The sequence below is a fragment of the Egretta garzetta genome, unplaced genomic scaffold (assembly GCF_000687185.1).
Source record: "Egretta garzetta isolate BGI_Z169 unplaced genomic scaffold, ASM68718v1 scaffold4, whole genome shotgun sequence".
NCBI classification, from domain to species: domain Eukaryota; kingdom Metazoa; phylum Chordata; class Aves; order Pelecaniformes; family Ardeidae; genus Egretta; species Egretta garzetta.
The window spans coordinates 2,344,829-2,359,200 of record NW_009259329.1 but is presented as its reverse complement, the minus strand read 5'-3'; the positions used below and the strand labels follow the sequence as shown (position 1 = coordinate 2,359,200).

Sequence of the window (14,372 nt, the reverse complement as noted above, 5' to 3'; positions counted from 1 at the left end):
GCCGCAGGCCTCCGGGAGAGTGAGTCCCGGCAGCGGCCCCTTTCAGGGCCGATGGGCTCCTGGGAAGAGCCCCGACCGCGGGGAGGAGCTCAGGGTAGGCCGCGAAGCGGTAGGCGGCCCGGGGAGGGCGACCCAGTCCAGGGGAGGCTGCAGGAGAGCTCGGAGGGCCCCGGGAGGCTGGAGCCGGGCCCGGGCCCCGACCCGGGGACGGATGTATGTGGGCCCCGTCTGGCAGAGTTTTACTGCCCAGTCTCAGCACGAGCAGGAGGGTGCCAAAAGCTCCTACATGGTGACCTAGAGGTGCCCAAGGACCCTGCTGTGTCTGTGCAGGCTCCTGGCTGGGGGCTGAACTCCCTGTGTTTCAAGTAGTCCAGCTGCAGCCGTTTTGCATACTGGGGGAATTGGTCGTGAGCTCAGTTGTGTTCTCTTGCCTTTGACTCCTCTGTTGCCAGGTTGATTCTTCTTTCCTCTTCAGCCTCTTCAGTCTCAATTAGCATGTGTGTGGCTCCAGTGTCTCCTCATTTGAGAGTCCTTTCTGTTACAGTTCTTCCTTTATATTACGATTGACCTCCAGTTCTGTTGCTTCTAGGCTGCCTATTGTGCAACACCTTTCTTGGAGTCAGAAACACAACCTGTTCTGTGAAGCATTGAAATGTTGTAACCCTTAGCCTCCACGCCCCACCCCACCCCCCCTTACTAACCCAGAATTGAGTGTTGTTTCCGAGTCTTCTGTAGATATTTTATTCCAAATCAGGGCATATGTTCTGTCCATGAGTGACTCTTCCTGCTGTCTGTTTTGTGGCCTAAGTTTTGGGCTTCCGTTAACAGTCTGGCATTACAGCCCCACATTTATTCTGTGCTGTCCGTGAAACTCAGTCTCTAGATCTTTCAGATCTTCATAAGATCAAATGTCTGTAGAAGTTATGAAATGCCAGCTATGCCTGCGTGCTTTGTAAACATGACAGACACCACTGGTGGCTTCCAAATATCTGAAATTACTTCTGGGTTCTTCCATCACAGTTTCTCAAAATGTGTCCACATCTTGAGACCTCTGTTGCTGAGAGCCTCACTAGATTGAAGTAAACTCTCTCATGGGAATATTAAGCTGTCTCTTTTCTTACGTCATGGTAAATCTTTGTTGGCAGGCTTAATGGGGCAGCAGGCATGTGTTTCAGCTGACTTTGAGTGTTCTCTCTAGCCAAGTGCTTACAACATATTTTGGAATATTTTGTGAACTCTTGGAAAGCCCCACATGGCTTTTTAAGATGCTCACAATTAACTTTTTATGCTCTTTCTTTTTCTGGAGTCTTTTAGCTCGGTGGATTGTGTATTTCCTTTGTTCCTTGCCAGCCCCTTTGGCTGTTCCATGTGTGTTCTGAGGCCAGATGTCCTTCAGGATAAAAGCTGTTCGTTGTTCCAGATTCTCATATTCTTTCCCCAAAAGAGATTGCTGCTGAGCCTTTTCTTGCAGGGGGGAGAAGAGTTTTTTTGTCAACATCAGTCATACAGCAATTGAAGAACGGACTTGGACTTCCTCTAATACTGTTAGAATAGAGTTCTTTAGATTGTAAATTAATTATTATTAAACAGTTCTATGTAGAGAAACTACAGAAAATCAACTTGTCTTGCCACGCTGTCAGAAAATACTGTTGGGTCTGTTCTGCTTAGATGTCGGAGGGCTGTGCTGGGAGCAGAGCTCTGGATCCACGCTGTGCTACGTTTACACATTGTTTTGGGAATGGTGGAGGGGTTACCCTCATTATGGAGTGTTTTTCTCTGACTGGGGGGAGAGGAAGAGCTGCTGTTAATATTTATTTATTATACAGTGTAGGAGCTCGATGTGGAGAATTTAGATCATGCCTTAACTCCATTTCTGCATGTATGGCCTTCACTGATACTATGCAGGGAAAGTACGGGGGTTTCTTGTTTAGGTGATTTGACCTTTGATGAGACCAAGCTAATGTTAGAGTTAAGCTAAGCCAGTTTTAAATCTAACCTTTAGCAACACTTTGGCATAGGCTGAGCTGCCTTCTGGAGCACCTTGCTCCTTCCCTGGCTGCTTGGGGACCCAGTGTGATAAGTCTTCAATGTAGGTGCTGGAGTTATAGAAGAAGAAATTGGATTTGGAGCATTACAAATTGTAAGGTGGATTTTAATGTCTCTATTTATACGAGACGTCCTTGTGGTCCTCTCTTGGAAAAAGCTTCCAGACTGCTGTTCTCCCAAAGGATTACATTTTCGTGTGGGGAGTTTGATATGCTGAAACTGAGAGTAGGAAAGAGTCAGCAGTTAGACGCAGCCTGCTCATTTGTAGTTTTCTTAGCCGTAGAAACATCCCAGTGGGTGAGATAGAACAGCCCTTTGGATGGACATGGGGTGGCCTCCTTTCACAAAGTGGTTCTGCACAGCGTGCATCCTCTGCTTGCAGACACAACCCTACAAGTGGGAGGATGCAGTAGGCTGCATAGCAAGAGGCCAGGCTTTCTCCACATCTACTGCTGTCTTTAGGTATCAGGTGCAGGCAAGCAAACAGGTAGCCTGCGTGGTTGTGGTGGAGAGGAAGACTGGAAGGTGGTCGAGTCTGTGTAGTGCTGGAGTAAGGGGAGCCTGGCAGGACATGGCTGCACAGATGTTGGTCTGATGGATGCAAGGACAAAGCACGTATCTTTGTTCCTTCTTGGACAAGGGAAAAGAGATGAACTTGGCTTTCTGCAGGTCATGTCTGCTCTGAAGTTCATCAGACTGTCACCAAGACTGTTCTGAGAAGGAGCTAGGCTCAAGCAAAGGTGATGTGATGAAATTACTTAAAAAACCTCTTGCTCTTCTCTCCTCACAGGCACCAGGAGTGCAGTGCTTAACACAGAAGCTCGCACTGTAGAAGCGGATGTCCTGAGCCGCCGCTGCGTCATGATGCGACTGGTGGATTTCTCCTATGAGCAGTACCAGAAGGCGCTCCGCCAGTCAGCTGGTGCTGTCGTGATCATCCTGCCGCGATCCATCTCTTCTGTCCCACAGGATGTTGTAAGGGTAAAAAAAAAAAAAGTTTGTTCCTTTTCTCTACCAATGGGAGATGTATTTGAAAGGGGGAGAGGCTCGGGTTGCTGTAGGACTGAAAGCTCCTGTTGTAACGCACAACAAATCATATTCTAATTGTAAAACTTGCCTTTCTCTATCCGCTTTGGTTGTTCATTTTTTTCTTGCATGTTTAGCAGATGCTAAGTTTGTGTCTCACTTAAATCCTCAGCAATTCATGGAGATAGAGCCAGAAATGCTTGCTATGGAAACCATTGTGCCAGTCTACTTTGCAGTGGAAGATGAAGAGCTCCTGTCTATCTATGAACAAACACGGGCTGCTTCTGCATCACAGGGTTCTGCCTCGGCTGCAGAAGGTGAGTTCTGACAAGCGGGGGAAAGGTTTAGAGGAAGACAGTCCTGATCCCACCTCTGGGAGCTGTCTGCTTTGTCATATGCACCGTGAACCAGTGTTTGGTTGCTTTCATGTTTATTCTGCCTTTGTTAAGGTGCTTTGAGAATTAATGGAAGAAGAACACAGTATAAAAGAGAGTATTACTTGACTGTATTTGGAAATACAGTTGCATGGAGTGAGTTCTTGGCTTCACACTGTTGCAAGTAAGACAGAAAGCAAAACTAAAGTTAAAAACAGCATTGAAGATGTTAAGTGACTACAGTGTGTTGGTAGAAGCTGAAGCTTTTTGTCTGACCACAAGTCAGTTCAGTGCTTCCATGTATTTCCTTGTAAATAACTTTACTATCTTACTGACCTGCTGCTCATGATTAACTTTAGGACTGCTGGAGAAATGTTTCTATTTTAGCCATCTCAGAATATTGGGATTTCAGGACAGAATGAAGATGCATGGTCACTAGGATTCCATGTCAATGCATAAACAAAAGCAACAAGTTGAGAGGGCTTAAATGGTTTAAAGCTGGTCTCTCCAGAGCTCAGTTAGCAAGGGAAAAAAAGGGATGAAACATCCCCAGGTGTACTTTTTTTTTGGTTATTGTTCTAGTTCTGCTGCACACGGCAACTGCCAATGGCTTCCAGATGGTGACCAGTGGGGCTCAAAGCAAAGCTATCAATGATTGGCTCATACCTAGTGTGGAGGTGAGTTGTATACGGATTCAAACTGACAACATTGATGGGGTGCCTTCTTTTATTGGGACTTCATCAGATATTTGGACTGATAGGGGAAGTCAGGGGGGTCTCAGCCAGGTGAGTATCTGAAGTCCTCAGAACTGAGGCCGCTGCAGACTCAATGGGCGTGTAGAAGTCAGGCTGTCTTTGTACAGGCGTACAAAGGGCGATGCTGAGTGACACAGATCTCTTTCCTCTACAGGGAAGGCTTACAGGTCTGGGTGGAGAAGACCTGCCCACTGTTGTGATAGTTGCCCACTATGATTCTTTTGGAGTTGCTCCAGTGAGTATTCTTTCTTCCTGCAGCTCTACTCCTGTCTGTGTGTTCCTGACTTTTTTTCTCATGTGGCCTCTGCCCCTGTGTTTTTTTTCTTGGCCTTAAAGATGTGGGGTAGTTATAAGTGGTGTGGTGTGCTATCTTGAGGGCTATTCTGGTACGTGAGAGTAAGTGTAGGGTTGTCACCTTGTCTCTGTCCCACTTCATCCTGCAGTGGCTGTCACATGGTGCTGACTCCAATGGCAGTGGTATCTCAGTGCTGCTGGAACTAGCCAGGCTGTTTTCCCGGCTCTACACCTACAGACGTACCCATGCTGGGTAAGAAACCGCCCTATGCTTGGATGAATGTGTGTAGCTGAGACCAGATAAGAAGGGCTTTTGCTCCAGATACGAAGTGTGTTAGAAGCAGTCTTCTCCTTCCTTTGCTCTGGTTTGCTTCCCTGCAAGTACAGCTGCTGTTAATGGCCAAGCTGCTTCCTTTGGTTTCTTTGCTGTAGCTCTGCTCAACCTTGGGGACAAGTGGAGGGAATGATGTGGGAAGTAGATTCTGTTCTCAAGCACTGGGACTCCCCCCCCGCCCCCTTTACCCCTGTCCTGCCATTACCTTAGTATGTGGCATGTAGGAAGCATTTGTTAATGGATAACTTGCCTTGAATGTCAGGTGCTAGCTGTTGCAATTTCACCATGCCTCCAAGGCTGAGTAAAGGAGTTCTGTAGCCATGGAGTGCAGTGTGCTAACACTTTCCTGTCTTCTTTGATGGGCAGGTATAACTTGCTGTTCTTTGCATCTGGAGGTGGCAAGTTTAATTATCAAGGAACCAAGCGATGGCTGGAAGACAATTTGGACCACACTGGTGAGTAAGGGGCTGGCATTCCAATGTGTTCTGTGCAAGGCCTCTGTTAATACGATTGTGTTATCTGTCTAGTATGTCAGCCCCCCTGCGAGAATCTCCTTGTGTGGGCCTTGCTTTTTTGGGATGGGAATCCCAGCACAAAACATAGCAATAAAGGTTTGGATTTTTCTGTTCCAGATTCCAGCCTGCTGCAGGACAACGTAGCGTTTGTTCTCTGCCTTGATACTCTGGGCCGAGGCAATAGCCTTCATCTCCATGTCTCAAAGCCTCCCAAGGAGGGGACCTTGCAGCATGCGTTTCTGAGAGAACTGGAGATGGTAATGAAAAGCGTTTTAGGTAGATGGGAACTTGGGACTTACTATGGGCAGCTGCAGCTCTCCAAGAGAGGAGGGAAGGAAGACGGGAAGAAAGGGTGTGCCATTGAAATATTTCATGTATTTTGTACGGTCACTTGATGTGAAGTGCAGAATCCTCGTGCCGCAGTCCCAAATGAAGCAGACTAGATCTGCTGCATTTTCTGCTGCGCTTCCTTATGGCTTGTTGCTTGCAAAAGCTACACTATAGTGACATGAAAACAGTTTTTTTGACATTAAAACAGCTTTTTAATGGCAGTAACTGCACCTCACAGCTGGAAGTGTATTTACCTTCTGGAGCAAAAAAAAAAATGGGTCCAGATGGATTGGGCAGTGCAAGATGGGACTATGCAGTTAGCAGCATGACACCCTGGATGGCTTCTCCTTTCCTTCAGGTTGTTGCCAGCCAGTTCCCAGAGGTGAAGTTTTCTATGGTGCATAAGAAGATAAACTTGGCTGAGGACATGCTGGCATGGGAGCACGAGCGTTTTGCAATCCGACGCTTGCCAGCATTCACCATCTCCCATCTGGAGACCCACCGGGACAGCCTGCGCAACAGCATCATGGATAGGAGGTTAGAGGCCTTAGGGAAGGCTGCAGGTGAAAAAGCATTGGGAGTTGGGCTCTGGATTCAGGCTCATGCTTGATGCAGTGAAAAAGGGTGGTTTCTAGAGGAAGCTGATACCATTGGCAAGTCTATAATCCCCTCTTTTGCTTTAGGGCACGAATAGACACTAAGGCACTAACCAGGAATACTAGGATCATTGCTGAGGCTTTGACAAGGGTCATCTACAACCTAACAGAGAAGGTAAGAGCTGCCCATTGGTGCAGTGCTAGCCAGATTTGGCCTGCCCAACCAAGCTTGCTCTCACCAATAGCCTGGGTTATTTTTTTCCCTTGCAGGGAGCACCTGCAGATCTGCAGATCTTCACAGATCAGATGGTGAGGACAGTGCATTTTTGTAACCTGTGGGAAGAAGGAATCGAGTCTGGGAGAGTCGCAGCATATGTGTGGTTGACTCCCTTTCTTTGGTGGTATTTTTCTGCAGCAGATCCAGCAGGAGCAGCTAGAATCAGTGATGGACTGGCTGAGCAGTCAGCCCAGGGCTGCCCAGCTGATTGATAAAGACAGCACCTTCCTCAGCACCTTAGAGTATTATATGGGCCGCTACCTGAAGGATGTCAAACAGCATCATGTAAAAGCAGACAAACGGTAAGAGAAGAGATGAAAGAACCATCCAGGGCATGCAAAATTGCTTCCCCCTCCAATGAATTTTGTCTCTGAGCTGCACCTTTTCTGGCTTCTTGGCATGTAGCTGGAAGTGATTGCTCTTTTCTGCTCTCCTGTTGGTTTTGGTTCACGCTCTCTCTTCTCCCAGAGACAGCACTTTGTCCTTCCTCAGGGCACAGTAACAAATCCCAGTAGCTCCTTCTGTCGGAAGAGTTTGTTTTTTCACTGTTTGGGTTCCACCCATCACACTCTGCTGCTTCTCTCAATGCGCAAAAAGACTAAGATCCCCTAGAAAGCTTTCTTTAATTGCAAAAAGGCAGCTTCCATCCTGTCTAACCTGCTTGGGTTGAAGGAGTTGAATGAACCCAACCCAGTGAGGCATCTTCTATGTGCCTCTTCTGAGACAGCTGACCAGCATGTATTCTGAAGTGTATCTTTAGGCTTCTGACTGTAGGAAAAGAAAGACTTGACAACTAAAACTGGTTCAAAACTGGTATACAAGGTAGTCATGCTTACCTGTTTCTGGTTGGATGAACTCCTTGGGAACAGAGGTCTGGGCTGTCCTTACTGCACTGTCAAGAAGTGGAATACAACCTGCAGAATTTCTTCTTTTCACAGGGACCCTGAGTTTGTTTTCTATGACCAGCTGAAACAGGTGATGAATGCATACAGGTATGGAATTCCTTGGGCATGTTCGGCTGTTGTCTCACTCTGTGGCAGTACCTGCTGTAGCAATTCCATGTGTTCTTTCTATACTGCAGGGTCAAGCCAGCGATCTTTGACCTGCTTCTGGCTGTCTGTATTGCAGCCTACCTTGGTGTTGCCTATGTTGCAGTGCAGGTAAGAGAAGAGAAGTGGGAGACAGATGTATTATTTCCATTGTGAATCACGTTAGCTACAGTATCGTACAGTCCCAGCACCAAAATTGGAATAATAATGCCACCCCACTCTAAAAGTAGTAATCCAAAATGGCTGGCTGTTCTGATGTGCGTGTTTCTGAGTATCTCGGTTGTGCTGAAAGCAATCTCTTGCCATTCTAGTGCAGAACTGTTTTATAGAGCTCCTTCTCTTGGTCAAGGATGTGCACAGCTCACTTGTTAAGTTATTTTGGCTATGTAACAGCTTCAGACTGAAACTTCTCAAGGTAGCTAAAATGTGCTGTAATGTTAAAGGTTTGCAGCTTGTAGTAAGTTAGGAGTGTTACAAGATCCTTCCAGTATCTGAACTTGGGATGCAGCTTAGAAATGCATCTTCAGGGATTTGTTAGGATGTGCACAGCTCACTTGTTAAGTTATTTTGGCTATGTAACAGCTTCAGACTGAAACTTCTCAAGGTAGCTAAAATGTGCTGTAATGTTAAAGGTTTGCAGCTTGTAGTAAGTTAGGAGTGTTACAAGATCCTTCCAGTATCTGAACTTGGGATGCAGCTTAGAAATGCATCTTCAGGGATTTGTTGTTGGTTTGGTGTGTTTTTTTTTTTTTTTTTTTTTTTTTTATCCAATGAAACCATAAATACATCCTGTGTCCGTACAGGACACATCCATACAGGAAATGTGATACTCCATGCCTTGGCCAGCCAGCTTAAATTAAGTGGGTTTGTTTAAGTATTAACAAAGCCACTGTGAGCTAGGCTTCTGATCCTGACTGGGTTCTCTCAAGAACATGAATGAAAGGAAATCATTTTAGATCAATCTAAATTTTGATCACTTCATGTTATCTGTGTTTATTATTTGTCTGGGGAAACAACAAGCATTTAAAAATCGGATGTAACAACATAAACAGGAGGGAAAGTATATGCTTTGATTTCTGTCAGCTGTCTTCATTACATTTGTTATTACAAATTATTTGAAGCCTGGATCTTGTTACATCTGTCAAATATCTGAAGTGGCTGTTATTGAATCGAAATACAATTCATCAAAGCAGAATCAATAGAGGAATTAAGGGAATTTCTAAGTCACAGGTGAAATGGTGAAAGAGAAGATCCAGCTAAAGGATTGTGAATTACTGGGAATCTCTGTTTGCCTGGTTCATTTTTACATTCCTGAAACTGCTGGCAGCAGTGTTTCTGTAGTGACCGGTATCATGCATGCGTTGAAATATGAAGCTTTCTCCTCCCCTTCGGAAGGAACAGAATTGCATCAAAAAATGTAAAATCTTTAACAAGCATTTGAATCTTCACAATGGGGGTGGTACAGGCCTGCAGCAACACTTCTGTAAGCCGTCACTTTCTGTACAGCTTGAATTAACTATGCCTCATTGTAATAATTCCTGCTAATTCACCAAGTCCCACTCTGTCTTCAGGATGAGAGTGCTAGTGGATGATCCAAACAAGGTATTGCATTTGTACTTTAGTATTGTTCTAAGCCTTCTAGTAAGTTTTCTATCTGTGTAGAACACAGTTTATTAGAATTTATAAGGACTCATGGTTATTTTCCTTCTGTTTCCAGCACTTTGGTCTCCTTTACAAGATGATACAGAGATTATCCCTTAAAACCAAGCAGCAGTGAAATGACGAGTCATCATCCATACAGCAGCACTGAGCCATCGGTGAGCCCATCAGGAACCTTCTGCCTTCCATTGAATCCTGCTGTTTCTCTTCCTCTGTCTCCTCTTTGCTACTCTATAGAGGGGAGGAAGGCAGAAAGAAAATGAAATTTTAACTCTTGTGCACCTTTTAAGTGCTTTTCTTCACCTTCTTCCCCTGACTTGCACCATGTCTGTTTTCCTTTGCTTTTTGGCGAGGGAGAGGCTCAGAGACTTCAGTAGTTCCTGCAGGTTGTTTAAACACTGAACGGCTGATTCTGAGCAGCTTCTATGAGTGTAAAACCAAGTCCAGCACCTTCATGGACACATGTGCCATACAACCAACTTGGAAACTGAAACTACAGAGCAGAGTGACATGTCACCTCTGCCCAGCAAACAAGGACTAAGAGCAGTTTTTAAAAAGAAAAAAAAGTGCACATGCAAATTAAAGAGAATACTATTAGCGTGTTTTCTTATGGCACCTCTTTCTTAAGTTCACTGCCTGGCTTTAGGAAGGTGTGCTGAGCAAGCAGTGTCTGCAGCAAGCATCTTCTTGCATTTTGTTTAGACTGTGCAATAACTCATTCCCTTTTAGGAAGTGCACTGTAAACGATCTTGACTGTTATTGACAGAATGAGGAAAGGTTGTTAAAACGGGTTCCTTGCATTAGGGTTCTTACCAGGACAGGTTCTCTCCTGTCTCTACTGGAGGATGCATTTTGCTGTGTACTTGATTTCTCTTAAAGTTTATGGTCCTTGAACGTCTGCCACCACTCTGTGCTAAACTCTTGCTTGGTTTTTAAGGGGTGTTCTGCAGTCCCAACTGCTGCAGGATTGTGACTGTGCTGTTCCATGTATTTAAATTAGCTGTTTATATTAATAGCAAGAGCAGCCCAGCTCCTGCTGAGCTCTGGTCTGTAATTCCTTCAATCTTCATTCCTCGGTTTTCACTTCCAGATGAGTTCTGGATTTTGGGGTGTTTTCCCACGTTCACCTGCATCTCAGGGTCTAATTTCACATTTTTCAGCTCTATTATTTCTGGAAACACTGTTCCTGGCCTGCACGTATGAGCAAGTTCCCAAAGTGCTTGTCGCTGTCCTTTTGTGTGCTGCCCTCAGTATGAAGGGAGGCAGGTCACTTGGCCATTAAAAAGCAAAACAAAACAAAAAATGAAGTTTTATGAATGTCATTTTAAACATGGCTGCTTCTAGAACTGTACCTGAGAGAGTGTATCTTGGAACACACGCTCGCTGTTACTTTTATCCTTGAGCAAGCCTTGGTTTTAGTTTGCTGGTGCTTCTGGATGGAGAGCACTATGTAGTTGCCCAAAACAGTTGCCAGTGCTATGCAAAGATCGCAAGGGCCAGGTAACCGGTTGCTCAAGCATTGTCATCATCTTAAGTTTAAGTCTTTCCTGAATTACACCATCCAAGGTAAGCAGGATACTTGTCACTACTTTCTGGTGAGAGCTGAATGCCCTTTCTGGGCAGTGTTGCACTTTGTTTACCCTCGAGTTCTTCTGGAAAATATATTGATACTGACTACAAGTCCTAGGCTAGTTGTAGTTCTGGATGATGTCTTGATTGAATGCTACTGTCCTGCCACTCAGCAATGTTTGAGTCCTTTCTGTAATTTGTTCTATGCACATAAGGTCTCTTCACAGGCCACGGTGACTACCTTTTTTTTTTTTTTTTTTTTTTTTAAATGACTACTTGTATTTGAAATAGCATCTTTTACAGAGGCTGAAAAGCTCTTGTGGGTTTGAATGAAGGTGTACCCTTTTTTTGTATGCAAGGAAAATTCAAGCTGTGCATCCTTGTCTGCACCATAGCTGCTGTGCGCACACTTGTTAGAAAAGGGGTGGTTGTGGCCAGTCACTGTCCTTGTCCTTTGGATGGGGACCGAAGCACTGATTTCCATCCACCTTTGTGTGTTTCACTGTAGTCTCCTCCTTGGAGCACCCTTACCCCATAATGTGTGCTTTCTACTCCTTCAAATGTGTAGCAACTTGATCTTTAAAGGGTCTTTTCTTTTCCAGGAGAGCATGCTGATGTTAGGGGTTCACTATAGTAGCAGCAGGTGGCATGGTACCAAGCACTCCTGAAATATCAGCCCTACAGGGAAACGGCTTTTTCTGATCTTTTGAGTGCTTATTTAAAATACGTCTGTCTGCATGCATAAAGTGTTTGTGACACTCCTCTACTAAATTAATTTATAACAACTTCAGAAATTGCTGGAGTGGCTGGAAGATGAGCCTTGATTGTTTTCCACTGGCTTTTATGCTCTGCCCTTAGAGACTACATACGTTGTGCTATGGGAAGGTGCATGCTCTGGGATGCTCAGAGGCCTCCAGCCGCATCATTTCTAGCGTGTTACACTTGGAGAGGGGGTGTTCCCTCCAATCCAGCAGATTACTTAACCAGGCTTAATGAAACTCCGTTACTTCACTGAGAAAAATAGAAAAAGCAAAATTATTAGCAATCCTACTGCAGCTTGACCTGACGCATATAAAATTGGCAAGTAGTGGGCAAGAGAGAACAGAACAGGCCCGGAGCGTTCTTCCTTGCAGTGGAGACTGTCAATGTTTGGTCTTCCAGGCGAGAAACTCAAAGTTCAGAGTCAACTTCCACCAAGGCAACCCAGTATGGTTGCAGCTACGTCCCTGTTGAGGTTGTTGCATTGAAGCAAACACTTCAGCTCCTTGTGGTCTCAACAGTAAACTGCTAACACTCCTGATGCAGTGCCAGAAGCCAGTGGCTGCTATCTAAAAGAAAGGTGGATGGAGTAGATGAAGAGAGTTCATAAACCTGAAGGGCAGTTGGGATAGCACATCGCGCTCTCCCACACAAGGGTAGTTTGTCCTATAATCTGGCTAGATGCATTTGGTGTATCTCTGGCTGCCATGGAAAGTAGTTTGTACTGCAGATAAGGGACTATGCTTTTGATCAAAGGGCATGTGCACTGGAACATTGTATACTGAAACCTGAGAGAGTCAAACTCCACCTTTCTCATAGCTGGAACAGAGTGCCCATCCTGGGAGTGAGCTTAGTTCCCACATTGCTGTTTCCCTTGAAGTTGACAGAGAAGTTTGTAAATAGACCCTGCTATTCTGCTAGGTTTTGAAAAAAAAAAAAACAAGAAAAATTATGCTGATCCATACTGCAGCATAGCTGATCAATTCTGTCACCAACACAACACGCGAAGGCGAAAATGCAACAGCTGTTCTGGTAAAATAAAAGTTCTCCACAGCATTGCAGAAGAGCTCTGTGTAGCTGATTCTTGTTGCCCCCGTGTTTACCTGTTCTTTTTATTGGGAGTTTGCCTGGAAGGAAGACTCATGGAAAGCGTATGTCCACGTGTACACAAGTGGCTAGTAGTTGGTACTTCTAGCCGTAAAACAACTTTCTTTGTTATCTGTCTGACTTTACCTGTTGTCCTGGTGCTGTCAAAGTCTGCAGCTCACAAAAATCCGGTTTTCACAGGGTTTAAGCACTGTTCATTTCCTTCTGTTCACTCCCAAACCACACAGGCACTAATGGGGATTGTACGCAAATAGTTTGGACTATCGTGGTTGATCTCCCAAATAAGAGAAGTTGGTTCATTGGTATGAAATAAGTACTACTGTGCAATATCAGCTCCACCCTTGCACTCAGTGCTAAGAGGAAAGACCCTAAAGCCAAAATGGAACTGGCTACCCCGCTATCTGTGGCTGGAGGAGTCACCACAATCTACTTTGATGTTTAAAACCACAGATACCCAAAATCGTTGTGGGGCTTGGTTTGGGGTGGGGGTAGGGAGGCAGGCAGGCAGGCGTTAGCTGGTTGTTTTAAATCATGCAGAAGCCAAAATACCGAGCTTCTCCTGCACCTTGTGGCCAAGCTGGGTTTTGCATTTAAGAGCCATTCAGTCCTGACGTACCAATCTGAAATGACGAGGGTGCTACTCTATGTCTCAGTCAATGGGGCCTCTGGATACTCAAGCTCCTGCTTGCTCACTTTGATCTGTTTAGTTTCTATTTGTAGTTACTGCATAGCAACTTCAAGGTTATAATCTGGAATATTTGCAGCTCAGGAAAAAGAGTTGATTTATCTAGCAATGTTAACTCAATTATTTATCTCGTGTGTGTCCTAAAGAACAAATGTATATTGAAGTGAATATTTAAAAGCTAATAGAAAATTCAATGCAGTTGATTTACATATTTTTCTGACTATAAATGTAATAATATTTAAGTATTTTAACATTTTTCATTTCCTTATTTGTTTGTCCCTTTTTCCCTTGGAAAAATAAACTGAGTGAGTAGGTTTGATGAACAAATTTCTTGGAGAACTATTTGCTGCTGGAAGCTCAAAAAACTGGAATCTCCTTGTGTTATTTGAAGGAATAGGCGCCCTGCAAAAAGGGAGAAAACGTATGTCTTTAAGAGCTTACATCATCCCTTCTATATAGTTAAAAGTAAAATAGTCTGGTGGAAAACATTTACAGACCCTGAGCGAGATTCCAGCACATTGAGGCGAGCAAATTCCCATTTCTTTGAAAGGTTTGTGTGGAAGCAATCGAAGTTTCTATGCAAGACAGCTTCAATACTGTGAAAAACTGGCCACCTGAGAAGCCGACACAGTGTATGATAGTGGTAGGTTGTGCCTCTGTCATTACCAAATAACTTTTTGAACACTTATAAACTATTTATTCAAATTGTAAACATTGCAAGAGCTCTGTTCCCTGAGGAGGAGTCAGCCCCGGTCTTAGAAACCACAGCAGTCAGGATTGTAGAGCAGGACACTGATCTAAACACCACAGAAGGGGAAAGATGGAGGTTGTACTTTTGTTCTGCCTCAGTGGCCGAGCACCTAAGGGGTTCCCCTCGGCAAGACCGACCTTTCCAGCAGCAGCTGCCCCACCTCCGCATGTGCTCTAAGGATGTGCGAAGTCCCGCTGCTTGCCTTGCCCAGCCGCGATGTTTGGCTCCCACACGGGCTGGCTGGAG

At 44.9% G+C, this 14,372-nt stretch overlaps 1 protein-coding gene across 2 annotated transcripts; it reads left to right on the top strand.

Moving 5' to 3' along the window:
* Positions 1 to 2,841: 2,841 nt before the first annotated feature.
* Positions 2,842 to 9,413, top strand: NCLN (nicalin). Of its 2 annotated transcripts, none has more exons than XM_035892246.1 (14): positions 2,842 to 3,027; positions 3,245 to 3,389; positions 4,029 to 4,123; positions 4,356 to 4,436; positions 4,645 to 4,748; positions 5,196 to 5,284; positions 5,462 to 5,601; positions 6,033 to 6,211; positions 6,358 to 6,445; positions 6,541 to 6,579; positions 6,689 to 6,849; positions 7,486 to 7,539; positions 7,629 to 7,707; positions 9,314 to 9,413. In XM_035892246.1, the coding sequence occupies exons 1-14, from the start codon at positions 2,908 to 2,910 to the stop codon at positions 9,371 to 9,373; spliced, it is 1,434 nt and encodes a 477-aa protein (XP_035748139.1). In that variant the 5' UTR covers positions 2,842 to 2,907; the 3' UTR covers positions 9,374 to 9,413. The 2 variants fall into 2 exon arrangements, with proteins under 2 accessions (XP_035748139.1, XP_009635009.1); XM_009636714.2 differs by having other exon boundaries at positions 6,686 to 6,849.
* Positions 9,414 to 14,372: the final 4,959 nt, after the last annotated feature.

Coding starts and splice junctions, on each gene's coding strand:
- NCLN (XM_009636714.2), top strand. CDS start 2,908: ATGATGCGACTGGTGGATTTCTCCTATGAGCAGTACCAGAAGGCGCTC. Junction 3,390..4,028: donor TTCTGCCTCGGCTGCAGAAG/GTGAGTTCTGAC, acceptor TTATTGTTCTAG/TTCTGCTGCACACGGCAACT. Junction 7,540..7,628: donor CAGGTGATGAATGCATACAG/GTATGGAATTCC, acceptor TCTATACTGCAG/GGTCAAGCCAGCGATCTTTG.